Source organism: Gallus gallus, chromosome 3 (genome assembly GCF_016699485.2).
Source record: "Gallus gallus isolate bGalGal1 chromosome 3, bGalGal1.mat.broiler.GRCg7b, whole genome shotgun sequence".
Lineage (NCBI taxonomy): Eukaryota > Metazoa > Chordata > Aves > Galliformes > Phasianidae > Gallus > Gallus gallus.
This window is the reverse complement of record NC_052534.1, coordinates 88187183-88213772: the sequence shown is the minus strand read 5'-3', so window position 1 is coordinate 88213772 and position 26590 is coordinate 88187183. Positions and strand designations below refer to the sequence as shown.

Sequence of the window (26590 nt, the reverse complement as noted above, 5' to 3'; positions counted from 1 at the left end):
AAAAATAACAAATGACCAAAAGCAGAAATGAATTGTGTATGTGCTTGTGCATATCTGCTTCGTGTGGGATGATGGCAGATTAAGAAAGCAAGAAAGTGACACATGAAAAGAAATAGATAAATAAAAAGAAAGAAAAAAAAAAAGGAGGGGGTATGTTATAAATGCAGCAAATGTAAATGCAGCAAAGAAAAATTAGGCAGTCTTATTTGCTCACTGGTAATACAGAAGAAACTACATTCAAAGGAATCAAGGGGCAACCACTCTAAAGCCAGTAAAAATGTGTCTTTTAATATATAATGAATTCAGTGGGTATTGATGCTAAGTTTTATCACTGGACTAAGTCAATCTCAAGATAAGAATATAGAATAGCCATGTACATAAACACCCATACAAAAGGGCCCCTAAAATCCTAAACTGAAAGAATATTATTAAGGTTGCAAAGTCATGCACTTAACTATATCAGCAAATTTCAGATTAAGACTGCTTGTTTGAGTTCAGCTATGGGATCCGGTACCACGTTTCTACCAGACTTCTAGTGCATTCAGTGCACAGAATGTGCATTATTTCTTTATGACCTTGGTATTTTATCTCAGTTCTTCAGTTCATATCTTATCTTACCTGATAGTCAAGCCATCCTCCAGCGACAGAATTGTTCATTTCTGCAGATTTTTTTAATAATACCTAAGTTTTTCAGAAGTATGAGTGAACTTATCTTCCAGTATGAGTGAACTATCCTTCCAGTAGCCCTGGAAGGAAAGATACGATTGTATGTATACAGAATCAGACGTCACAAGTTCATTCCTTCATACAAATGCTTATATTCCTTTCACATTCTCTTCACTCTAACACAGATTTTCAGCCTGTTCACTTGAGACTTCAATCCCATCTCACAAGCTCACAGTCTGCCTTTAAGTTCAGCCAGGTGAATTTCCCCACATTTTCCCAACCCTCTGCCATTTCCCAATTCCAGCTCACATTATTTTCTACTTTTAACTGCAGTGTAATTAGCCAAGCACACCTCGTTGCCCTGAAACCTAGCCTCTCCGCAGTCTCCTTTGTGAAGCAGCATGTCTGGATCCTCCCAAGCCTGTCCCACCATTCCAGTTGCACAAGAGTGTTTGTTCATGTACACCTCATTGTGTCTTCCTGGCCCTAGCTTTACCTGCTCTGTACTGACTTGGACTACTTTCTCCATCCTGCATTGTGGTGAATTGCTTTCTCTTCCATGTGGCCATGCTGTAGGCAGTGCAAAACAGGAGCTCCTTCCTCAATTTTCCATCTAGCCAGTGTAGGATTGCCTGGATTATAGCTCACAAGCGCCTGCCAAAAGAGGCCATGATGGGGAAAGCGCCTCTCCTGGTAGTCCCGAGACAGGGTGATATTTTCACTGGGGACAGAAATGTGAACACCGATGGGGACCGGCAGAAAGTCCGCCATCACCTCCTTTTGGAGCAGGGAAAGTGAAGCGTTTTGTTAGAAATACAAAAACTATGGAGCATGGAAAATGAGCGAGATCTCACTGCAGAGAAGGTTTCATACTAAGCTTCCTCTTGGAGAAGACACAGCTGCTTTCTACGGGACCTATTGCATTTCTGCATTTTCGGGGCTGTTCTTACAGAGCTACTGGGGGCCCGAGCTGGAACGTGAGGGGACAGGAGATGCACAACGGCTACGAATGCGCGCGGAGGCGCTGAAAGCGACACATCTGTTCTTAGTGCCGCAAAAACGAGAGGGTGAAAAAACCCAAGTTGGCTTCAATTACACCATGCTGCATTTAAATGAACGCTCCTTGCAGCTCGCGAGGCGAGCGCCTCGCTGCACCGCCGGACACGCCTCCAGCACGGCTCCCTCGGGCCGGGGCTGCCGCAGCCACCTCACACATCCGCGGTAGAGGCTGTGGGACCACCCGGTCAGAGCCACCCCGCGCCCGGCCGGCCGGCCCGGAAGTTCCCCGCAGGCAACGAGGGGCCGCCTTCCTGCCGGCGCGGCTCCTCCCCCGGCCGGGCAATATGGTGGCGCGGAGGCGGCGTTAGGGGAGCTGTGAGCCGGTGCCCGCTCCGCGCCTCCCTGCTGGGGGCGGCCGCTACTGCTGATCCCCCCCCCCCCCCCCCCCCCCGCCTCCCGCCCGGCGGCTCTGCTCTGCCCAGCGCGGCGGCGATGGGGCCGGCGGGCCGTGTCTGAGTGCGTTGCCCATGTGGGTGTCCCGGTGAGGCCGGGAGCGAGCGGGAAGATGCTGCTGTCGCTTGTGCTGCACACATACTCCATGCGCTACTTCCTGCCCGCCGCCGTCATGATGGGCACGGCGCCCACCTACGTGCTGGCCTGGGGCGCCTGGCGCCTGCTCTCCGCCGTCCTCCCCGCCCGCTTCTACCGGGAGGTGGACGACCGCCTCTACACCATCTACCAGAGCATGGTGCTCTTCTTCTTCGAGAACTACGCGGGCGTGCAGGTGAGCCGGTGGCGCGGCGCGGGGCTCCCTCACGGCGGCCGGTGGGGAGCGGCGGGAGGCAGCGCTGAGCCCGCCCCGTTCCCCGGGCGCCCCCGGGCTTCCCCCGCCCCCGGAGCTGCCCCCGCCGTGGGGAGGAAGCGGGCCGCTGCTGTCTGCAGGTGCGGGCTTCGGCCCTTCCCTGCCCACACAGCGCTCTGAGGGTAGAGGCTCTGGGCGCTCCAAGAAGAGTCATACTTATGTCCTGTCCCACCCCGAGTGATGCTTTTCACAGAGTCCCGGTGATACGTTCGTTCTGCAGGTTGGGAGCTGAAGGAACGTGACATCAGTCATGCGCTGTCAGTGCTCGGGTGGCAGCCTGCTTGCACGCGTGAACCACGCGGCCTGCTTTGCTTTGCGCACCCACGGTGCTACGTTGGTAGTGGATAAAAATATAGCTGACTACAATTGCACTTCGTACATCTACGTTACGTTACTGTACCTTCCCACTTCTGTCGTAGTTTACCTGCTGTCGGGTTTGGGCCTTCAGTTTTGGATCAGCCACTGGCTGTGGTTATTCAGTACCTCAGAAAGGGGAGCATGAAGGCTCAGGTTAAGAAGGCAGACCTGGCAGTCTGTCCTGCCTTACCAGAGAGTTTGGGTGCAAGTAATAATGCTGTGCTTCACCACTTTCTCATCTCATGTTAAATGTTTGCAAGAATTAAATATTTGTTTATGATTTGTAAAGCAAATAAGGAGACTTCTAATTCAGTACTCAAGGAACAGTTAAGCAAATGATGGGTGCTTCCTGAGCCTCAGCCTGGCTGAGTATATTGAAACCTATTTGAAATTAGTGTCAGCTGCTTGGAAGTAAAGAACAACAAGTACTTACATGTTGATTGGCAAGTTTCAGAGCTGGTACAAATAGGTCCTTGATATTTGCAGCTTAATTATTCATCTCCTGTTTTATTATATGTTTCTTTCAAAATCAGGCTAGGTCTCTGCTAATTTCTGCTCCCGCGCTGCAGCTGTAGGCCTCACTTAATAACAGCTCTCATGGAAACCCACAAAGCCAGCTGGAGAGAGAGAGCAAAACGGCACACTTTGACATCAGGTTGAGTGGAAAGACTACAAAAGGAAACCGAAGTCTTCTCTTAGCCTTCATTAGTTATTGATTAACTCAGCTTGTAGCTCATGACACCTCACCCTTTCATCTTGTCCAAATTAGTTAACTTGTGATTTAAAAAAAAAAAAACAGCAACGGTAATTCACAGGTGAAGTACTTGGTGTTTTATCTCCCTTATTTATATCTTTATTGCAGGCATTTTGATGTGTAGTAACGCACTTCAGGAATTAGCTGCTGAAGGCGGCAGTACAGTAGTCTAATTCAACCTCTTGAAAGATGAGGGAGCAGAAAATCAAGATATAACCTGTCACAGGAAAATTATTCAGATTTCCTACAAACAGTGTGCACACAGTAGCAGCCACTTAGAACTTTTGATAGAACTTTCTCACAAAAGATGCTTGTCATGTTAGGGTACAGAAAGGATAACGATAACCAAAATAGACAAAAAGGCCTCCGTTGTCTGTCCGACTTTGCTTTCTTTGGTTACATGGATAAAACTTTTTTTTCATGCAAGAAGAAAGGAGAGGCTGGTACAGGTGATCAGTTAGAGCAAGGTGAAAGTAGAGGTGCTTTGTCAGTGATTGGGAGATGATCTTAGGGGTAGATAAAATGATACAGACAGTGTTGAAAACAGAGCAGGGCCTACAGAACCAGCTTGGCATATGTCATCAGTTAAGATAGTAACTGAGACTCAAAGCTAAATAAAAACATGGAAAGCATGATATGCTTATAGGGAGATAAGATGGAGAATCCTGAAGAGTTGGATTTCATTTAGTGGGGAGTATCTCCCATTTGCTTAAGGAGGAGAAAGGGTGTCTGTTCAGACCTGCTTGTGCAAAAGCTGAATTTGTTTAAATTGAAACTCACAGCGTGTGCCTGCGTATTTGAGGTTGGGATGGTAACCCAAGAGCTGCTTTAAGGCATTTAATTGGATGCAGAAATGTAGCATCGTTAAATGCAATCTCCCCTCCCAAACATAAGAATATTATCTTATGTACCTTCATAAAAACAGCTGTAATGTTTTACTGGGATTAAGACATCATAGTCTCTGGAAGGAAGAATTCAGCATCGTTTTTGAGGTGTGTTAATTTTTTTAAATCAATTGAAATGTATTGGGATAATTTTTGTGACTAGATCAGTGGGAAGCCAACAACTTCATCCATGAGAGTACTGTAAAATAACGACTTCAGTGAGACTACACAGTAAGATTAGACAGGTGCCTGAAGTGACACTTTCTTAGCACTGCCACATTCTTACCCAAAACAAAATAAGGCCTGTAATATCGTGTTCTGCTTAGCATTCTTTGGCTTCTTATGTTTAGTGCATTTGTAATTTTTCAGTACGATAGCACTCCAAGGCTGCTATGAATATTTGAGATGTCTTATCGTCAAATAATAGCTTTGTTGAAGTTTCCATGTTCAGTGGCAGTAGAGTGCTAATAGGCTAAAAGTTGGTTTGAATCTTAAACATGGATTGCTTTTATACTGAATGAAATAGTAGCGTATCTTGATTATTTTTTTTTTTTTATTTATTAGGAAATGAGGTTTCTGTGCACCAACAGCTTTCAGCCCATAAAGTACTTCATCCTGTCTTTCCCTCACAACCGTACACATGAGGACTTTGTTCTTCTTCTGTTGTCCTTGACTTGGGCGTTTTTAGCTAAGTTTATTACAGCAGAAATTCCAGTTGGTGTTATGAGGGCTTTTTATCTTCATAGTGAACACTTCAGTTGTGAAATGTAGCTAGATAGGGTGATGCTCTCAGCTGCAGGACAGGAAGTCTTGAAAGAGTAACAATTTCCCTTTCTCTTAAGTATTTGACCTGAGATCTAAGATAAATACAGAGCCAAATTGTGGACTAGAACTGAGTATTTACATTGTAAACAACTGCACATAAAACAAGTAAAAGTTGTGAGGTGTGTGTTTTTGTTTGTATTTTTTTAATTTTCTTGTACTATAAATACTTTCCTGTCTTAAATTTTTAGTCAGATCTGTTAAATTTTTTTCCACCAGAAGGATTTGTTTTGCAAAACCTAAGTAGAACTTGAGCTAAGAGGGAGTTGGTACAGGCTTTCCAGTAATATTAGAATTCTGTAAATGCATTAATGAAAACAGTCACACTGCAAGGACATCGTGCAAGATTTGGCTGTAGAAAATGGAAGAACCAGTATTTAGAGTCCAAAAAAGAATAACAAGCCAGGACCTGCCAGTCCTACAAATTAGACAAACTGGACAAAAACGTTATGACTATAAAACAAGAAATCCTACTGTGTTCTGTAGATTTGTTGGTGCAATTGCAGCTTGGCAAATATCCATGAATTTTATTAGGGAGCTATAAATACATAACATTAATCTATGCATGGCATTGTGACAATACTCTTCAACAGTCTCCAGGATTGTAAAGTCATAGCAAAGCAGATCTGTAAAGGTGGTCTATTGAAAAGTGGAGCAGGGAGGGTGGCCTTGTTTTTTCCATATGTTGCTTTGGATACAAATGCAGTTACGATGAATCTCACCTGTCCTGCTGGAAGCTGCAGAAGGTGCTACTATACTCTTTTCTAGAAAGAATATATATGAGATGCTTGAACTTGGTGTGAAGTGAGTAGAAAGTCTTAGAGAGTGAGGAGTGTTGATTTGATCAGCAATGTGGCAGTGCTGTCACTGATGCAAACAGGTGCAATACTTGTGCTTTGGAGGACTTGCGTTTGCTCGTGCTAAATGTGGATTTGGCCCCAAGTTTCCAAGTCATCCAGTAGCATGTGAATAGCGTGACTGACTGACTGCTTTAGGGGAGTTCAGACTCCTACATTCAGACAGCACAGACAATAAACAATTGGATCTTAGCATGGAATCTGAAAACTGAAGTAACTGAGAATATGCCCTTGATTAGGATGCTTGAAGGGCTGAAAGGACAAGTAATTCAGCATGATGAAGGCTGTCATCTCCCTATGACCCTTAGCATCTCATCCCAGTTGCTGTCAGGGCAGTGAAATTAATGCCTATTGTGTTTGTGCACATGTTTCAGATGAGCTGAGGACTAAATGTTCTTCAGCTTCTTTTTTCTTGTAATTGTGTTTGATATTTTGTATGGAGTGACGGTGAAGAAATAAAGAAATCATCACTTGGACTGCTTCCTAAAGGATCATTTTCCATCCGAAAGATTTGACAATTGAACAAAATCCATGACTGAATTAATGTGTGTGGAATTTGTTCAGTGCTTGTGTCAGCTCTCTTGCCTTACCCCTGCTTCCTCCTGAACAGGAATTTTTGGAAGTGGTACTTTCATTAAAGGCATTATGAAATTGTTTTTCCTCGTCATCACAGGACTCTGGAAGGGCTGTTGGAATCAAATGCAATCTCAGTGTTGTTTTGCAGAGCTGTGGTGTTACTAACAATGATTTTGAAAAACATTTGGGATCCCAGCTAAGCAATGAAACACACTTCCTAGGTTCATATTGAAGCTTGGACTGTCATGTTTCAACAAAATTGGAAACTACTTCGGATTTAAGCATATTAAAACTTTGCAAAGGCACTGTGCTACTGAACTTTTGACCGTGCTGTCCTGCGAAGTAGAGCCTGGGCTCTGTGCTTGGCTTCCTAAGAGATCTGTGGGGAGAGCTCAGTGCAAAAGGTCAGGATGGAGGTGCTCACTGTTGCAGCATTCAGCCTAGAAGTGAGAGTTAGGAGGCCTGTGTTTGTCTTTATTCCCAGGGCAGCATCTTTGCTGGTGAGACACCTTTGTCAAGGAGGGGAAAAGTTCATTTTCTAATTGCTTTCTGTCCAGGGATGTGATGGGGCTGAATGCCCTCAGGATGAGCACCTGAGCAAATGCTTCAACCAAAAAGTGAGAAGGAAATGCTGCTTCTCATCCTTCTTTGGTTGTGTTTGCAAAGAAGGTGCCAGCTTTATCATTTTTTAGCCTTATTCTGTAGATGTGTGAGGTCTGAGCTCTCCCTCCAGCCTTCACCACCAGCCTGATGGCTCAGAGGATGGGGGAGTGAGTAGTGGGAGGTGCTGGAACTGGAAGGCACAGTGCTGCAGGTGAGGCAAGCCCCAAGGGCAGGAGGAGGAGGCTTGCATCTTCCCTTTTAGTCCTGCACTGTGCTTGGCTTGTGGCACGCTTTGAAAACAGTATGAATGGGCAACAGCAGCTCTTGTAGGTGATGCAGGCACAATGTGAAGCCGTTAGCTCTTGGGAGGCCTGTTGAGGGGTAAGGGTAATAGTAAGCTTTCATTTGTCTAAGGGTAGAAGTAATGAAATAAATTTAGAGAATGTGATGAATGCTTGGGGATTGGTGCAGCGCTAAGAGAGAAACTGAGAATGTACCACATTCTTGTGTGGTAAACTTCTGAAAGAAGCCCTGCTCTTTGCAATTAAATTTTCTTGCTGTGGTTCTGGTTCCATGAAGGCAGCTTTCCCTGGTTCATCTCATTAGAGACTTCAGACAGCAGCTCTCCAGTGTGTGTGTCTTTTATAGTATTACAACGAAGTCCTGTGTGCTACAGTAGAAGAAATTAAATGATACCTGCTAAGCCTAAGGGATGCTGCCTTCAAACTGAAATGGATATCTAATTTTAGACTCTTACATTTAGCTGTGGTGTGAGGCAACAAAAATAGATACGTGAGGTATGTGAGCTTTGCGCTCTTTCTTTTTTAGATTTTGCTGGAGATATATTTGCATATATCTTAATTTTTGTTCTGACTACCTTTGGTTACTGCTGTGAAGGTGAAAATCCATCGCGATGCTGGTTCTTTTGGACATCAGCTGGGACTGTCATGTGCTGCAGCTTCTGGCACAGGGACAATCTGGGGAGAATGTAGTGTGGGGATATTGCATGGTCACTGCAAGTTCTGCTCCCCGTCCCACCCCCTCATATTTGAAAAACAGTTTTTGTTTGCTCATTTTATTAGCTGCTTTAGAAACAAGTTATCAGTTAACTGCACCAAAACTACTGCTGTCTGGGTTCATAATTCAAAAGTTTTACATGGAGGTTTGCCTGGCATTTATTTTGTAACTGACTAGTCACAACTGAACCTGAATTTTATGTCAGCCTTACCTAACACTGTCTTTGATTTAAAACTAATATCACAGAATCCTATAACAGTTTGGGTTGGAAGGGACCTTTAAGATCATCTAGTTCCAACCCCCTGCTATAGGCAGGGACACCTCCTGTCGGCCAGGTTGCTCACAGCCCCATCCAGCCTGGCCTTGGATGCTTCCAGGGAAGGAACATCCACAGCCTCTCTGGGAACCTGTTCCAGTGTCTCATCACCCTCACAGTTAAGTGTTTCTTCCTAGTATCTAGTCTAAATCTACCCTCTTCCAGTTTAAGGCCACTTCCCCTCATTCTGTCGTGTATATTTACATTTCAAAAACAGCAATGTATACCTCAGAAAATCCTAAAAAAAATTAATTAAAAAAAAAATCAGTGTTTGTCAGGTATGAAGGAGTCAAAGGATAGGTCTTAAAAGCACTTAGAAAATTCAGATTCCAAGTATTGAAGCTAGTGAGTTTTACAACCTCATGGTTTGACTTCTAAATTTTCTGTGTTAAGGTATTCAAATTAAAATGTATTTAGCTTCATAGTGTATGCAGTTCTTAATGTAAGTTGTGCAAGTCTTGCCTGGTTTGTTACCTTTGTAAATACAGGTGTTGTTCATTACATTAAAAAAAGAAAAAAGCATTTTTAAACTTGCACACCTAACTTACACATTTTTCTCTTGTTGTGGTTAACGATGTTTTGGTGGATCCTGGTCCATGGAGTTCTTTCTATATGGTATTTTTTGTTCCATGTCCTTTCCTTCTTCTTGCATAACACATCCCGATACTTTACATAAGGGTAATTGTTAATTGAGAAGTTTTCCTCCTGCTGCTATACCATCAGACTCTTGCAAAGAGAAGATTCTATTCCTAGTTAAATGTTTGACTCCAGTTATTGCGATCTATTTACCTCAGGCTTACAGAGTGTCTCTCTTTTTCTCAGTTTTAGTTGTATGAGATAAAGTAGGCTCAGATGTCAAAGATTTTGATGTTACAATTATGAGGAAGCATAACTTCTCCAGGGAAATGTATTCTTTAATCTTTGTTCTGTCAGTTTGAATTTGTGCTCTGAAGAGATTTCAGATGAAAAACGGAAATTATTTTCTTCTTTTCTTCATTTCATATCTGTCACTTGCTGCTTGTCATCTGTCCTGTTACAGTTAGCTCCTCAGTGTGGGACTAGAAAACTCTAAGCTTCATGATAGTTTGATGTCCTTCTCTCTTTTCCTTCAGTTGTAAAACTACCTATGATTTGCTTGAGCTCCTGTATTTTAGCAGGTATATCAACATGAAGAAATATAGTATGACTTCCAGCTGTATTGTGGTAGTTAGAGTATTGTTTTCCCCTTGAGCTTAGAATCATAGAATCACCAAGGTTGGAAAAGACCCACAGGATCACCCAGTCCAACCATCCACCCATCACCAATGGTTCTCGCTAAACCATGTCTCTCAACACAACATCCAAATGTTCCTTGAACACCTCCAGGGTCGGTGACTTCACCACCTCTCTGGGCAGCCCATTCCAGTGCCTGACCACCCTTTCAGAGAAGTAGTATTTCCTAACATCCAGCCTGAACCTTCCCTGGCGCAGCTTGAAGCTGTTCCCTCTAGTCCTATCACTAGTCACACAAGAGAAGATGCCGACCCCCAGCTCACTACAACCTCCCTTCAGGTAGTTATAGAGAGCAATAAGGTCTCCCCTGAGCCTCCTCTTCTCCAGACTGAACAATTCCAACTCCTTCAGCCGCTCCTCCTAAGGTCTGTGCTCCAGACCCCTCACCAGCTTTGTTGCTCTTCTCTGGACACGCTCCAGGGCCTCGACATCTTTCTTACAGTGAAGGGCCCAAAACTGGACACAGTACTCGAGGTGCGGCCTCACCAGTGCTGAGTACAAGGGGATAATTACTTCCCTGTTCCTGCTGGCCACACTATTTCTGATACAAGCCAGGATGCCATTGGCCTTCTTGGCCCCCTGGGCACACTGCTGGCTCATGTTCAGTCTAGCATCAATCAACACGCCCAGGTTCTTTTCCTCTACAGTCTTCCAGCCACTCTGCCCCAAGCCTGTAGCATTGCCTGGGGTGGTTGTGGCCAAAGTGCAGGACCTGGCATTTGGTCTTCTTGAACCTCAAACTTGAAAACTCTGTCCCACTTTCTGGAGCTACTTGGCAATCTGGAGGGCATGCATGTTCCTCTTGTGTAAGCAAACGTGATGCACAGCGCTGAGCGAGGTGCAGGTGAACCAGCTCAGTTCCATGCTGTGGTGGTACGGGAAGGTACAACAGGGATTTTAACTTCAGTTTTTCTTGAAGCTAACTCAAGTTTGCTGGATTTGGGTCTGGAGCCAAATTAGAGCTAGCTCAGACACCTTCCTGTATGTCTTTTGCTGTGGAAAGGTGGGTTTGCCTCTTCCTAGAAGCCCATTTTGCTTAAATTCTAAATACGTACTGAAAAAAAATGTATGGAAGGGCTTATTCCAGAGAAAGAGGAGGTTTCTTCATCTTCCCCTTCCCCGTGCATGCAGACTCACTGATAATGTTGTACCAGTTCAGTCTGTACTTGGCGTGCTCACTTGTATGAGTTTTACAGGTAAGGATTTAATGAACTCTTCCTTGGAGTCCTTCACGGTTAAAAGCAGAGAACCCATTATTAAGAGCTCTAGCAGGAGGAACGCTGTGAATAACATCACTACCCAAGGTTTCTTGCTTCTTGCTGATGTGAGATGCCAAACGATTAAGTTTTCAGAATGTGCTTAATGTACCAAGGCACTGTAATTTTTTAATTGTGGGGGGAAGGCACTACATGCTTTCCACTACAGAAGAGTAGCACAGTGAACAATAGTCACATTGAATGTGGGTCATTTTTTCCTTTCTTTGAAGGAAATGACAAAAATCTGAGGAAAAATTCTTCAGAGATGCCTAAGGATTGTATGAGGATGTCATTCTCTTGTAATGAAACACGTGAAACTTCCTTCCACTCTTGTGCTGGAAGGCATGTGCAGGCTTTGCATCATACTGAGGTGCCAGATGTTCAGAAAAACCCTTCTGTGAAAATCTCAGCTTATAAATAATCTCTTTTCACATCACATATGTTATATGTATCTGAAATACGTGCAGTACTTGTTGAAAAAAGAACAAGAGCACTTTCAAATGGTATTGAATGTATGCTGGAAGGGCTGGGAACCTCTAAAAGTTTGAGCTCTTTTTTTTTTTTTTCTATTGAAAAAGAGAAAAAGGAGGAAATGGTGGTACCTCTCTTCAGCTTAATGAGTTAATGAGCACAGGCTGTACTGATGCACTGCAGCAGTTCAGTTCTTTCTACATACACTTCTTTGAAAAGCTGCATTTAGCAGTGTGTTTTCAGAAAAGAGAATCCCCCGTCCTCAGATGAACCTTTTGAAAGCACAGAGCAGTGTGTTAGGGCAGGATGGGATTTAAGATCTGCATCTGTTTTCAGTGGCCTATATCCTGGCAATTCAAAGCTGGCAGACTCAGTAGTGCAGCATTGCGAGTCCCATTCTGCAGCACTGAGCTGCACCAGAAGCCAAGAGCTCCTGCCTCTGGGTTATGTTCCGTATCTGAATCTATGTAGTTGAGGATCATTGTTTAAGTAAATACAAAGTGAAATCACCCTGACATGCTTTGTTTTGTGACAACTTGTTCCCTCTGAAATTAATCTTTTGATCAGATTGGAAATAAATCTGTGAATAAAGTTGTCATGTTCTGTTGTAAATCACTATATGAGACTTGGAGGACGGCTATAAAAACAGGCAGATAATGCTTCTGTACAGGTCTTTAATGTCTCAGCCCTCTGTGTAGCATCTGTAAAAGATTCAGGCAAGCAGAAATTACTAACAAAACTAGTCCAGTTAAATGAATGATAGTACTCATCTAATATAAATGCCTCCTTCATCTTACAGGACTGTGGGCTTTTTTCTGTGTTGGAATGAGTGTGGTGGTTACTGTTCTTGCTTGATTTACTATGGTACAGTGGTGACAGCGAAACTACCAACTACTGACTGACTACTGTGAAAATTAAGTAATTTACTGTATAACTAGAAAATTAGGGAACTTATTTCTCATAACCTAATTATTTGAAAGTCTTTTCTATGTTCAAATACGAAGAAGTAGTAGAATGCACATGATTATGAAGTTTTACTTTTCTTGATTACTAATTTATTAAAAAAAAAATTAATGTTTTCATGGTTTGAATTGAGGAATCATCAAGATTGGAAAAGGCTTCCAAGGTCATCTAGTCCAACTGTTCACCTATCGCCAATATTCACCAAGAAGGGAGTAAACTCTTTGAAAGGGTAGATACCAGCAGGACAAGGGGGAACGGTTTTAAGTTGAAAGAGGGAAGATTTAGGTTGGATGTTAGGGGGAAGTTCTTTACCAGGAGAGTGGTGAGGTGCTGGAACAGCTGCCCAGAGGGGTTGTAGGTGCCCCATCCATGGAGGTGTTCAAGGCCAGGTTGAATGGGGCCCTGGGCAACCTGGTCTAGTAAATGGGGAGGTTGGTGGCCCTGCCTGGCAGGGTGGTTGGAGATTCCTTATCCTTGAGGTCCCTTCCAACCCAGGCCATTTTGTGATTTCCCCCCCCGAGTTTAGTGCTGAGCCTGAGCAGTTGACCTCATACTTGTGCAATTTTGTGTTAAGCAGATAGTCTCTTTGACTAAAAAGCTTATGAGGTATAGCAATAATATGATAATTCCTGAAACACTGTATGTGATCTAAAAGGATTTTTACGAAAAATATTATTTAAAAGTAATTTTGCAGTGTTATGAGGCTGTAAAATGCTGGAACCATCCTGTTTGGTGCTCAGGGGGAGTTTCATATCTTTATGGTATAGAAAAGTGAGACGTGTATTTGTTAAATGAGAATAAAAGTGCTTTACCTGTCTCCTGTGAAGAAAGATAACTGTTTTTAAATACTTGTAGTAAGGCATCTGGAAACTTCTGAAATCTGTGGCATTAAGCAGGGGGCCCCAGCTGTGTCCTGTCTTGAGCCTGCTTCTTGTCAGGCAGGACAAATAGGTATTGTGATCTGAGATACTTTGTTGAGAAGTTGAAGACAACCAGTTGTGTCACCAGGTAGAATTTTAGGGGAACTGGGAATTTAAGACTTCCCACGTGATACCTGTGGTATTAACATTCAAGTACTGTTACAGTAGCTCTCTTGCCACAACAGCAGTGCTGCAGAAGTCAGCTTGCCCAGGGTTGTGCACTGACTTCAGAGATGCATCTAGCAGTTCCTTTGGAGGTTTGTTGATGCAAACTCCACCCTTTTACCACAAAAGTATTTCCAGTCTCTGCCAAAAAGATGCAAAATACATCCTAGGATACCAATTATTTTAATAAGTACTCCAGCTGCAGCAGTGCACAGCTAACAAAGAAGCTCTTGTTCTGAAGAGCTTGCAGTCCAAGTTATAAAAGTAGTCAGGCAGAAACAGGGATGTGGAGAGAACTGCATGTTTTAAGGGGAGCAGAGCTGAATGTGTAAAGTTTATGTGGTTGTTTTAAATGAAGTGTTGGATTTCTGCAGTGTTCTGTTTCTCTTGTCTTCCTTCAAGAGAGGGAAGGGATCTTCTGTTACTGTATCTCTGCTTTTATTCATCTTTCCAGTCGCTGTTGCCTTTGTGCTTGAAGCTAACTTTTCGACTGTTCTGAACACTCCACCTTTTTTGCTGCAACATGCCTCAGCACACATCCCTTTGGTTACTGAAAAAATAATGAAGTGAGCCTTATTCTACAATTCATACCTGGTTTCCATGAACAGGGAGAAGGGGAGGGTGGAGCGGAGGTGATGGGACATCAGAGGAGGTGGTCCGCATTTTTAGCAATAGCCAGCTGTGTTGCCTTCCTGCCATTGAAGCAGAGGGGCCAGGTCTGTGCGTAGGTCAGCACCTGAACTGCTCGCATTACTGACCACATCCAATTATCATATTAAGGTAATCTCTCTGCTAGGAGTTTCTTGTGGTCACCAGTTGGCCTGCGTGCAGGACTTCTGATAGCACGATTACTTTCCTCTCTTGAATTAGTGTGCCGTGGCCCAGTTTACTGAGCCAATGTAGCTAGGATGTGATTAAATGATCTATTTAATTTTCTTTGATTTGTGCACGCTTCCTAAGCAAGAAGTAGAAACCTAATTCAAAGGTGTCTGCCTTGTTGCTGTGAAGCCTTTTGCAAATTACAACGTGTTGAAGTGTGGCTTCCATGCAGGACTACTTTGCATAGCTGTGCAAGCTACCACACTTATACAGCCCTAGCAGAATAAATTGCTCTGGAAGAAGCAGAGGCTGCTATGGACAGAGAAGCTGAGTTACCAGATCACCCAGGAGCCTCTATTTGCATGCCTGGATCAGCCTATCACTGAGTTAGTAAGTTTCCTTTGTGGGAGAACTTGTGGCTTCCTCTGCCTTGACACCTCCAAGGTATGCTTTGTGCCTGCTGTGTGTGTGGACAGTGGGGTCCTGGCCTTTATACAGAAGGGAGCCCATCAACATCCACTTTCTTTATCTGAGCCCAGTCTGAATTGGGTTTGATGGCACTGCTGCATAAATGAATGAAAAAGACCCACACCAACAGTAACAGCCTGACCTGCTATTGTGGACTGAGCTGTGAAATGACCTCAGCATGACTGAAAGAGCAGATTTTGATGCTCTGTCCTCAGGTTAGATTTGTAATCATAGACTACATTTTATCTTAAAATATCTTAACGATATCTTATAGTAAAATATCTTAAATGCAATGTGTTAGCTTCTCCTGAAACTGGAAGCTGCCTCCCAACCACATCCTGTGCCTCTTGCCTGGAGCTGGCCTACAAGTGTCTGTAAGTATTCCCACCTCCTGCACTTCTTGGAAGTCCACTATTTTGAGCTCTTCAGGTTGCTTCAAAAGGGATATGTATGTAACCTGGCACTGTGAACACTCGTTTTTTCATTTGGTAAATCCCGCAAATGCTTGCCTTCACTGTGCTCCCCAGATACCTTCTGCACCAGGAGTCTGAAAAGGGGTTGGTTGCTATTGCATGGTCTGTGGCAGCAGGGAGTTCTGTGGAGACATTGCTGGAAGGAATAGCACAAAGTCAGCTTTTTTTCTGCAGACCATGAGGAAGAGTACTGTGTTGTGTCCTTCAGCTATAATTTTTACTAGGTACTCCAATTTATCTAAAGGTTTTGGATTCACAGAAATTGAAGGCTTGCTCTGAAGGGACTTCTGCCCTGCTTATCCCCAAGCAGATGAATTCTTCAGACATCATTTTAGAGGGAAGAGGACAACTTTTCTGCATGATTCAGGGCTCTTCATGATTTATTATGAAAATTTTGAGAAACGCAGCAGCTTCTTGGAAGGAATGTTGTATGACTGCCTGCAGAGCAGAGCAGGAGTATCCTGTGAGAGCTGAAGAAACCTCAAGGCAATAAAGGCTGGAAGGTGCCGCGCCTATCTGGTTGTAATATATATCATGTAGTTTGTAGCCCTCATTTCCTGGCCATGAACATCTAATCTGTGAATAGCTATTTGCTGGCTTCTAGTGAACTGTAGAAACCTCTTCTTGAGATTGCTGAAATGAATGATGGTGCAGTTAAAGCTATTGAATTCTCCTAGGCTGAGCCAGTTGAGCAAGCAAAATAGATCTTTCAGATTTTTCTCACTCCTTCATTCACACTGAAATAAAATATCCTGTCTTGTCTTTAATGAGAACTAATTATAAATAGAGCTTTTCAGTTCTGTGAAGTCATATGGCTGTATGTTTTATGGCAGTTACAGAATGTTGGTTCATTACATATAAACATGTTTTGGCTAACCGTTACGGTAAGGCTGTATGTTGTACACAGAAATCTACTTACAGTAACAATGAGAGGGCGTTCCTCAGGGATTAAAAAGTGAACTACATCCAATCCTATTGAAATAAAAAGTAATACAGATTAACTGTTATATTTGGCAGGCGCATTCCATTATATTTGTTTTAACTAATGCAGTAGTCACAAGTGAGTGCTTTGAATTGTGGTTCTGATTGCAGTGGAATTTTGACTTTGTACACTAAATGTAGAAATGTTTAGAAGTAAGGATAATAAACTATGGATTTCAAACCCTATTTTGTTTTGTTTTCTTCTGTGGGATAGCTGTTAAGAGCGTCAAGGGCAGATTTTGTTTTCCTCTTGTTCATATTTTCTTACCTTCTATGAAGCACAGATAGCATTCAAGACCTTCAGTTGTAGTGATCTGTTGTATCAAACCTTTTCCCTTCCCCTAAATTCAAATAAGTAATGTTCTCTTTACTGTACACTGGACGATCTCTTGTTCACATATTTACTGAATGTCTCAATTTGCCAGTGTATGATTTCTTGTCTTGAAAACAAATTTGGTTAACAGTACAGTTGTATTTGCAAATAAGTAACGCTGTGAATGTAAACACAGATTTTGGTGGGATGTTTGTATAGTGTTACAATACAAAAAGTTATCTGTTTGGTGTAACAGGTTAACTGAGATACAGGCAGATTTTTCAGAGGTGCTGATAAACATGCTGTAAAGATGTACGTGAGATCTAAATGATTTTCATCAGGCATGCTAAATGATTTTAATCAGGTTCTGAATATTAGATGCATTTTCTTGATAATATATCTAGACAGTCCATGCTGTGGAACTGGTGGTGATATATTGGTAAAGCTTCCAAGTAGTGCTTTTGTTTTGGTGAATGCTGTCCTGTCAAAGAAGAATTTGTCTTTAATACAGCTAGTTTCAAGCAATAAGGAATATAGACTATTAGTATTGGGAGAATGGGGGGGAATCCTACCTGAAGCATACTGATTAGAAAACTCAACTGAGTTAGATAATGAAAGTATTTATAATATACTGCTATGGACATTCTTCACTTGGGAATTGAAATGGTTTCATTCATTTTATATCTGAAATAAATCTGTGTTTATCCTTTTTAAAAGCTGTTTGGATTACTAATTTTGCATCTTGCTTTTAATCACACTCTCTGGAGGTTGTCCCGCTTATAAATACTTGGGAGAAAAACTGCGAGGTTAAAAGTGAATCTTAAAGTAATGGAGATAAACATTACAAAATTATAATAAAACCTGAAGCCCAACTTAAAGACATTCCCATCCTCCTTCCACCTCTCATCTCGTGATTTATTTATTTGCTTGCTTGCTCTTGATGGTTAAAATCGTGGCAAATGGTTGAGATTTTATTTATCTAATTCGGGAAAACTTACAGCTTTAAATTTAACTGAACTCATAACTGTGTGTCTGGATGAAGCATATGCTGTATGCTAGATTTATGAACTCAAACAATGTTTTAATGCATGTCCGAAGGTTTGCTTTTACCTTGCGTTAGGGATCTTGTGGATGTAAGTTGGCTTCCATGGATCCCATTCTAGGGCTAAATCATGAGAACAGAATAAACTTTTTGTGCCCTAATTAATTAGTATTAACTTCCTTGTTGATAAGTAGGTTGTATGCATGATGGATTCTGATAAATTAATGGGATTAATGATGCTAGCATGCTGGCAGTTTTCTTGGAAAATAGGTAATTACCTCATTTGCTCTTATCACTGACTAATACAATGACTATAAACAATAAAGTAATGCTTCATTTTTTATTTTTTAGGTAATAATCTATGGGGACTTGCCAAAAAATAAAGAAAATATAATATATTTATCAAATCATCAGTGTACAGGTTTGTATTTTTTCATAATGTTTTTATAAATCTGCTCATCTGTTTGCTGTGTCTCTTTCCAGCCTTGCTTTAATGAGCTTTCCATCAGAACTTCCAGCACATAAGGCTGTAATGATATTTCTTTGTACAAAGTATGCTTTTTCTTTCATCAGTGGCAGGTGTAAACTAGTTTAACTAACCATTCTTGGCTTTTGTCTTCACAGTTGATTGGATCATTGCGGACATGTTGGCAATTAGGCAGAATGCACTTGGGCATGTCCGATATGTTTTGAAAGATGGATTAAAGTGGCTTCCATTGTATGGGTGGTATTTTTCACAGGTAAGCCCACTCATTTCTTCCTTGCTTAATGTGGGTCAAATATATATGATGTACTTCCCTTCTGTTTATTTTTGTCTTGGGAAGATGGAGTTCTGAGCTAACACTTGTTATGTGAGTATGAAAATAGCTCATTTCACTCAGTGTAATTAGATGTGTATCTGAGTTGAGACTGTTATTAAAGAATCTATTTACTCATAAATAAATACTTGTTTTGGACAGTGTTCATAGCTACAAATATCACTGTGTAATCTGTTAGTAGCTGTTTCAAAATATTCTAATACTTTGTTCTTTTTACCATGCAGTTGCTCACATAGCAGTAAGTGAAAACAGACTTTTTTGGGTGTTTTTTTGTTTGGTGGGTTGGTTGTTGTTTTGTTGTTATGTTGCAAACCGGGAATAAATTCACATTTTTAGTGAGCTATTTATTTTTCAATTGTTTGGTTTTAACACAATGTAGAAGAGGATCTTAATATATCTCATGTTGGTGACTGTTGAAGAACTGTTCTGTAGCTGAGAATTTGAAGTATCAAGTAATGTAATTGTACATCTATTGTAGTTTCTATGGAAATAAATAGAAGGCATTACTTTTGGAGTGACCAACTTATTAGTTTGTAAAGAAAAATGTGAAGAATAGGCAACTTACCTCTCCCTGTTATTGTGGAATGTATTGTTGATAGTGTTTGACATTTCTAGTCTAAATTCAAAATAGAATTTTCCCTTATAAACTGTATATCAAATATGAAATGCCCAATGTTGGTGTTGTATGCTTGACTAGAGCCATTCTTGTTGCGGGCTTCTGTGCAAATTGGAAGCTTTGCTCTCTTTGTTTTTGGCTGTGTATTCCTGTCTATGTCTCAGCACCCTCACTTTTGCATCCATAAGTCAAGTCAGAATAATTGATTTTTAGAGCAGCAAAAGGGGGAAAAACAGTTGAACCTACAGCCATTGGTGGGAAGAGGGGAGGAGGCAGAGCGGTCCTTCGCTGGCATCAACTACAGCTGTTATTGATTAACTCATATTTTGCCTCCAGTAAGCCACTGCAGTTTGGATTGGGTTTAGAAGCTGTTGGACAAGGGGAGGCTAAGATCCATGAACTGCCTAATTTAGAGTGCTGCAAAGTAGGAAGTGCCTTAAACAGTGGTCTTTCCCAGTAATCAGATGCTACTTTTGTTTCATTTAGGTGGCTACAGAGGTTCAGAGCAATGGATCATGTCACCTAAAATGCCCATCTCTAGGGAGTGAACTATCTCAGTGTTTAATTTTAGAGTACAGATACTGTTGAGGTTCCTGCTTTCTGTACAGTGTGTAAGCAGTTCAAGTGTTCCCCAAGGTACCTGTAGATCCAGGTTCAATCAATGTTGTTTTCAGCCTGAAAATGAATGTCTTTGTTGTCCTCTGGATGAGTGCCCTAGGCAATGAGTGAGCTGTAAAGCTAGGCTGAAGCATGCATGCTTGCCATCCTTTCTTCTAAAACTGCACTGCTTAGAAAAAAATATGCTGTAGAAAAAATAAAACCATTTGTGATTTATTTTTATTGGTACAAGGGTTGCTCTCCCAGTCCCCTAAATAAATACAAAGAATCACACCCTGTTGCCACATCCACCACCTCACTCTACTCGCATCCAACTGTTTGATCTCCATAAACACTCAGCAAGTGTCAGAGAATGTCAGTGGGTGCCATTGTTTCCACATGGAGGAACTCAGTAACACACCTTTGCTTTGTACGCACTTCCATGTCAGACACAGTTTTGTCAGACTGCCCCTCTGCTGCCATCTGTCACACGGCAACACAATGTAATGGAATATTGGTGGGAAGGTTCAGCCTCTACTGCCATACCGCCAACATCTGCCTCTGACATCATGGGCCAACAGAATAAAATAGAAGGCATTACTTTCTCAGTAGCCCTCGTTCTTGTCCCCACCAATGACTCCAGATCTCTACATTTTGATTCCACTAAAGAGACGGTGACTGATCTGCTACATGCTGTTTCTATTTGCCTGTAGTCATTACACTGGTGATGACTTAAGTCTGATTAATTAAATTACAGACAGGATATCTATTCCATCTGCTTTCACTGAGTGTCCAAATTTTTTTCTTTCCAAAATTTAGGAAAATGACTATTGCTTTGCGGAATATCCGGTGCTCAGTTTCCTGTCTGCTGTACTGACTGTTAAAAGAAGGTTCCTGTGGAAATTAATCTGTATGCGAGCTACGCTTCTAATTAAAAAATAAGTAAACCTGTTCAGCTTCATACTCCTCAGAACATACAACTACTATGAGATGTAGTGATGGATATACTTTTATCTGTGTAGGTAGTTAAAAATGTATATACATGTAATGCATTGACCTAAATGAAGGGCGGCTTACTGACAGTGGTGATGCATGTGTTTAGGTTACGGATACGGGATGCAGCAGGACTGCAGCACACACTAATAGGTATTTTTATTGTTTTTATCACACCAAACAGTGCAAAAACATAAAACACTTCCTGCCCTTCCTGTTGATGTTCTGTCAGTGATGTCACTTACACTCCACTAAAAGTTTCCAGAGCCGTGTAATTACGACATGCTCACAGAATTCATATTCCCTGCCTCAGGTAAACATCCTGTTTGGAAATAAACGTGGTCTGGATGTCCAGGAGAGCGAAATTCAGGCACAAAGGAAGTATATTTGTAAACATAATCCATTGTTGACCAAGAGAGGGGCTTTTAAAGTACAGCGGAAAAAAAATTAAAAACTTAAAAACAATACTTCCAGAAACGTGTTTTGAAAAGCATTCATATATTTGATCTCTTACTGAAAAGGAAATGCAATACAAATCAGGGAATTTGAGCTGTATACAGTCGCATAACTGACATTCTTCTTTGAAGGCAGATATCTCATAGCAACAACAAGAAAGGAACTACTTAATTAACCTGTTATGTTCCGTGTTTGATTTATTAGGTAGTGAGATTTCATAAAACTAACTTTATTATTTTTGGATGGACCTAAAATTTGTTTTGCCCTATCTTTCTCCACCAAAACGCAGCTAGCTCCTATTCATCTTATGCCACCTGGTGAAGCTGGGACATAACTTTGATAAATATTTTTGATCTCTGAAAGTTTGCTTGACTCTTTGACAGAGGAAGTAGGTCCTTTCTGTTGTTCAGCATCAGCTCACGTACACTTCTGGTTGTTTCTGTATTTTAGCCAATTATTTAGCTAGTGTGGCATGTTGCCTCTTTGGCTTTGTATCTCTGTGCCATAAGGGAAGTGACATTTTTCTAGTTGGGTTATGTGCAGTAAGGGGTGACCTTACTTATTTGTCTCTTCATATGTCAAGTGTCTGTATGCTTACACGTACGTGGGAAGTACAAGTCTATTTCTGAGCAAAAAAGTAGTCTGAGGTGGGGATACTGGGTTTGTCATTGGTGTTGTGGTGTCCCTAAGAAACTGTGCAGCAGTAATGTGGTTTCTGCATCTTCACTGATGTTAAAATAAGGAAAAGGTGGTTCAGCTGGTTAGTGATCTGCTAAGTAAGGGAAGACTTTGATAAATGAGAAATAACTGTTGACAGTGCTAGAGATTGCTGAGAGCTGAGTTCACTTAAGACTGGTGACTTACAGATTGTATGGAAGTCTTGTACAGTAGATGCTTCATTTCTCATACCAGACTGAGTTTGCCCTTCATCAGAGCGGTTGTCATGCTGTCACTTTCCAAAATAAGACTTCTGTTTCCCTTTACTGCTGTCAGATATTAAAAACAGCCTTACATGTGAGGCGTGTAGATAGCACATGGCTGTGTTTGCTGCACAGCTGATGGAAGGTTTTTCTGTTCACGCTGTAGTCTGTCTGATACTGGTAAACTGCTCATGTGCTGGGGTTGGTGTGGTGCACCATCCTGTTTAAGCCCAGGCTTGGCAGACTGAGCATATTCTGTTTCCTCCGTAGTTCTGATCCCCTGCCAGCCAGAGCCACACAATAAAGCATTGCAGCTGACTGCTGCACCATGGAAGGAGGCACAGACACTAATACAGAGTATTTAATATTGGAGTTAATGCACTGTTGACTTTTTCCTTTTCACTGCAGCTTTTGGAGGGCAGTATATGTCTCATCAAATATCACTAGCTGAGCAGTTGCACAGCCATCTCTCCACACCATGAAAAGCAAAGTGCTTCACATAGCCTTCTCTTCTGGCTATCTCCTCCAGCCCTCCGGCTTTAGTCCTCCAATATTTGCATTAGTCACTGCCTAAGAGGAGGCACGTAACATTGAATAGGTTAGCTTATAACTACTTGTAAGTGAATTCTGTTGTGTAATTTCCCATTTTAACTTCTACAAGTTAAGGTGCCTGTCTGTTGTCGATTCCATTGCCGTCTTCCAGTCAATTATTTAGCACCTTTAAACAAGACACTTCAAGTATCTTACAGTATTCTTTGTAGATCTGATCTTTATATAAACAGATTTTGTGAGCTTACTTGTATGCAAATACAGTTCCAAGTGCTTTCATCCTAGCAGAAAATGTCTTGAGGGCTATTTACAGCATGAGTCACAAGGGTGAATGTTACTGTCATCTTCTTTGCTCTTTTATCAAATATTCCAGGTTAAACTATTTAAATATTTAATCCTTTTCATTTTTTTTCTCTGCTAGCATGGAGGAGTCTATGTAAAAAGAAGTGCCAAATTCAATGAAAAAGAAATGAGAGCAAAGTTGCGGGCCCAGATGAAAGCTGAGACTCCGGTAAGATTATACTCTTCTTTCCCCTCCTCTCATCATTCCTTTGACCTTTTTAGCGTCAAAGGCTCATTGGAGAAATGAGCTCATGCTTCATATCCCCCACCTACAAGAGAGCAGTCATGGATTTGTTTTTCTGTATTTCTGCAGTTATGTCTTGTGGTTAGAGTCAACTCCCTGGTGCAACTGCTGGAAATTAGACTAGTCCTTTTATGAATGATATGAACTTTTTGATTCTGTCTGTAGAGGGCAGGGAGGATTTGGATGAATATTAGAACGCTTATTAACTGCTGATGTAACTTCTTTGGCAACCGTTTCCAGTGTTCCCCAAGTTTCAAAAGAGAGCATTTTGACTACTGTGTTGTTCCTTGTCAGAAACTGGTATTTTTGTAGAGTACCGGTTGTTTATCCTTCTGAAAGTCAAGAGTTAGTCTTACCAAATCTTAATTAGTCATCCCTGTGATCAGTCCACTGTTGGTGACTGTGCCATCTTACAACTGAGCAATTCTGTCTGCTACACTTTCAGGAGGAAAAAACAATCAAAATTGAAAAAAAACAGCTCTCAATAATTTTCTATTTGAAGAATGATTTCTAGTGCCAAGTGACTTTTCTCATGACTCCCTTTATGGTTTGTGGCTCAGTGGTTAGAATCAGTGTGTTTCGTTTCCATTACTTGCTGTGCTTTAAAATGTTTTTTGCCTTTTTGGCTAGACTTATGAAAGCCAACTCAGGCAGTCTTGATATAGAACAGTTACACATTCATTTTATGTAAAATGATGTGATTAGGACTTTCCACTCCAGATACTAAGTGGTAAACCTCTTAAAGCTGAAGCCTGAGTAAAAGGAACGTACTGATTGTTGTGACCTTCTTAATACTTTTTTTTTTCTGGAGATAATGTGTTTGTGTGTGGAAAAGTAAACCGTTCTTACACTTACTGACTGCTTTAGATGAGTAAAGCATCCCTGTTTAAGATAGAACAAGTTTGAGTGCTGTCTTGAAGTAAGGCTTAGCATGAATACTGGTTTTTTTCTTGTTTGTTTTTAATGAAGCAAATCTATTTCCCATTTTGAGAAGATGAGTTACAGTGGTCAGACATACATTACCACAACTAAGTTTTTGGCTGACATGAAATGACATCATTTCAGTAGAATTCCACGTGTCCACGTGTTCCATGTGTTCCCCTCACAGAGAACAACTCTTTCCACACACAGCACACCAGCAAGCAATGTGTATCTTCTGTAGCCCAGTGTAAAGCAGACAAATAGACTTTCTGTCTTTTATAAAGACCTTTCTGTAAGGATGGTGTAATTGTGTACTGAGGCATGCATTTTGTGTTGATAAGGTCCAAATTCTGGTTTCAGTCACATTCAAAAAATGATTTCTTTATTAGATTATACCTTTGTGATATTGTACTCTGTAGTTAATAAACACTTTGAGTTTGTTAGTGTCTTTAAGATGTTTTTGCTAGTGGGAAATAGAAGTTTAGGACAGAAAGTAGCTTAAACATTTTCATATATTCTTAGCATTACTGTAAAGGTGAATGTAGTACTTGCTGTTCATTGCGTCTTCATAAAACGCTCTTTAAGAGTGTGTAATTTCTTTGATTAGTATCTTTGTTCTTTCTGTTCGTGTGCCTCAGTGTGTTGTCTGGGACTGTGTTAGCTCAGGATTCTCTCCTTGAGAATGCATTTTCTGTTCCGGAGTTTGTTGGTAGTTGCTTAATTGATATGAAGCATAGGCATATATGGACCTGTCCGTCTAATAATGTCTGTAGAGAAAAGATGGCCGTATTCAATAGCAGTAAATTGTGCCTGCATTACCCAGGAGAATTCTGGGATGTTGAAAATATTGCATTACATTGTTATTTTCTGTATGTAAGTGGCAAAGATTCTGCTTTCTTGCAGTAAAACTTGCAGCGTAATTGGATAAACAAAGACAAACAGAAAGATCTATGAAATGTATCTGAAGTCATTCCCCTAAGCACAGCACTGGTTCAGTTTGCTTTGGTTAGACTGGATGGAATCTCCTGGCAGGGTGTTTTCCCACAAAGACCCATTGATTTCTTTCTAGCTAAAAAAGCAGCTTCTAGCTGAGTCTGGTTTTCTGGCTTCCCTCTGCATCCACTAAAATACAGGGGGTTGTTGTAGCAATAATGTTTTGGTTGCAATAAGCCTTGATTTGAACTCTGCATTAAATCACTCTGCTTTATAGAACCATTTGGATTCTTTTATTTTTTAATGCAGTCTTAGGAACACATGTCTAGAAACCCATCTCATTCTGCATGTCTTTTGGAAACCTGTAAGTAGTGTTTGGTGATGCTGCAGTGCTATGCATTGACTCAAGGGTAATGCATGAGTTGCAGTGTAAAGGGAGGTTGAAGCATAAAGCTTTTCTTTAAAGCTGCTCCCACTGTGGGCTCTGCTTCTCGTGGTGGATGATATTCACATGTGGTTAATAAATGAAGTAAGTCCAGAAGGCTTTTTTCCTGGGATCTTCTTTCTTCTTATTCTTTGACTGTGTTTGGATTGAAAAACTAACCTGTCTCAGCTAATGCTAAGTAAATTTGGGACCACTTGGGTATGTTTGATTTTTGGTGAAATTGCATTGGTTGTCTGGAAATTCCTTGGGTACAAACACTGGATGTGCTTACCAAGCAGTTGTTGCCATTGTCCTCCTATTATGCAGGCTAGCAGTACTGGAGAGAATAATATGAAAATGTATACTGTTTTAAATCTCTTTCAGTCAAGCCATATAGGAAGGGACACTTACACTTTACAGAACTGACATTGCCAAAAGCCTGTTTACTGAGACAAATGATTGCATATGCTTGAGTAAAAGACAGACCACTGAGCTGTCATGTGGGGGAAGACTGAACTTTCTATAATCCGCTTTATCTGGGAATTTAGATGTAGATGCCATAAATGCTCTTTAACCTGCAATTACTACTGAGAGAAGATGTGATAACCTGTGTCCTTGGTGCATTATTCATGAAGAAACTTTCAGGCTCTGACTTAGTGGGGTATTTGCATCAACTGTAATGCTTTTAAAATGAAGACATTCTAATCGGTAAAACAAGTGTGCCCTGAACTAGTCAGCACAAGAACAAATTGCTGCAGGCTTCATGTGAAAGTAATGAGTGTACTACCCTAAATTTCTGTTAAAATTTATGCACTGGATGCTACAGTTCAGAGTAGGCTTTTGCTCTGCTTAGTGAGCCGCTGTGACTGCTTGGTTGTTGTAGGCATGCGTGGTAGAGGTTTTTTCCTTTAATGTAATGCT

General features: G+C 41.4%; 1 protein-coding gene across 1 annotated transcript in view; it reads left to right on the top strand.

Annotated features, from left to right (window-relative positions):
• Positions 1 to 2141: 2141 nt before the first annotated feature.
• The window catches only part of AGPAT5 (1-acylglycerol-3-phosphate O-acyltransferase 5), a 56632-nt gene continuing 32183 nt past the window's right edge, over positions 2142 to 26590 (top strand). Inside the window, exons 1-4 of the mRNA XM_419916.8 lie at positions 2142 to 2449; positions 18208 to 18277; positions 18481 to 18596; positions 23227 to 23316. Coding sequence (XP_419916.1) covers positions 2231 to 2449; positions 18208 to 18277; positions 18481 to 18596; positions 23227 to 23316 — 495 coding nt within the window. The 5' untranslated portion in view covers positions 2142 to 2230. The remainder of the gene's footprint in view (positions 2450 to 18207; positions 18278 to 18480; positions 18597 to 23226; positions 23317 to 26590) is intronic.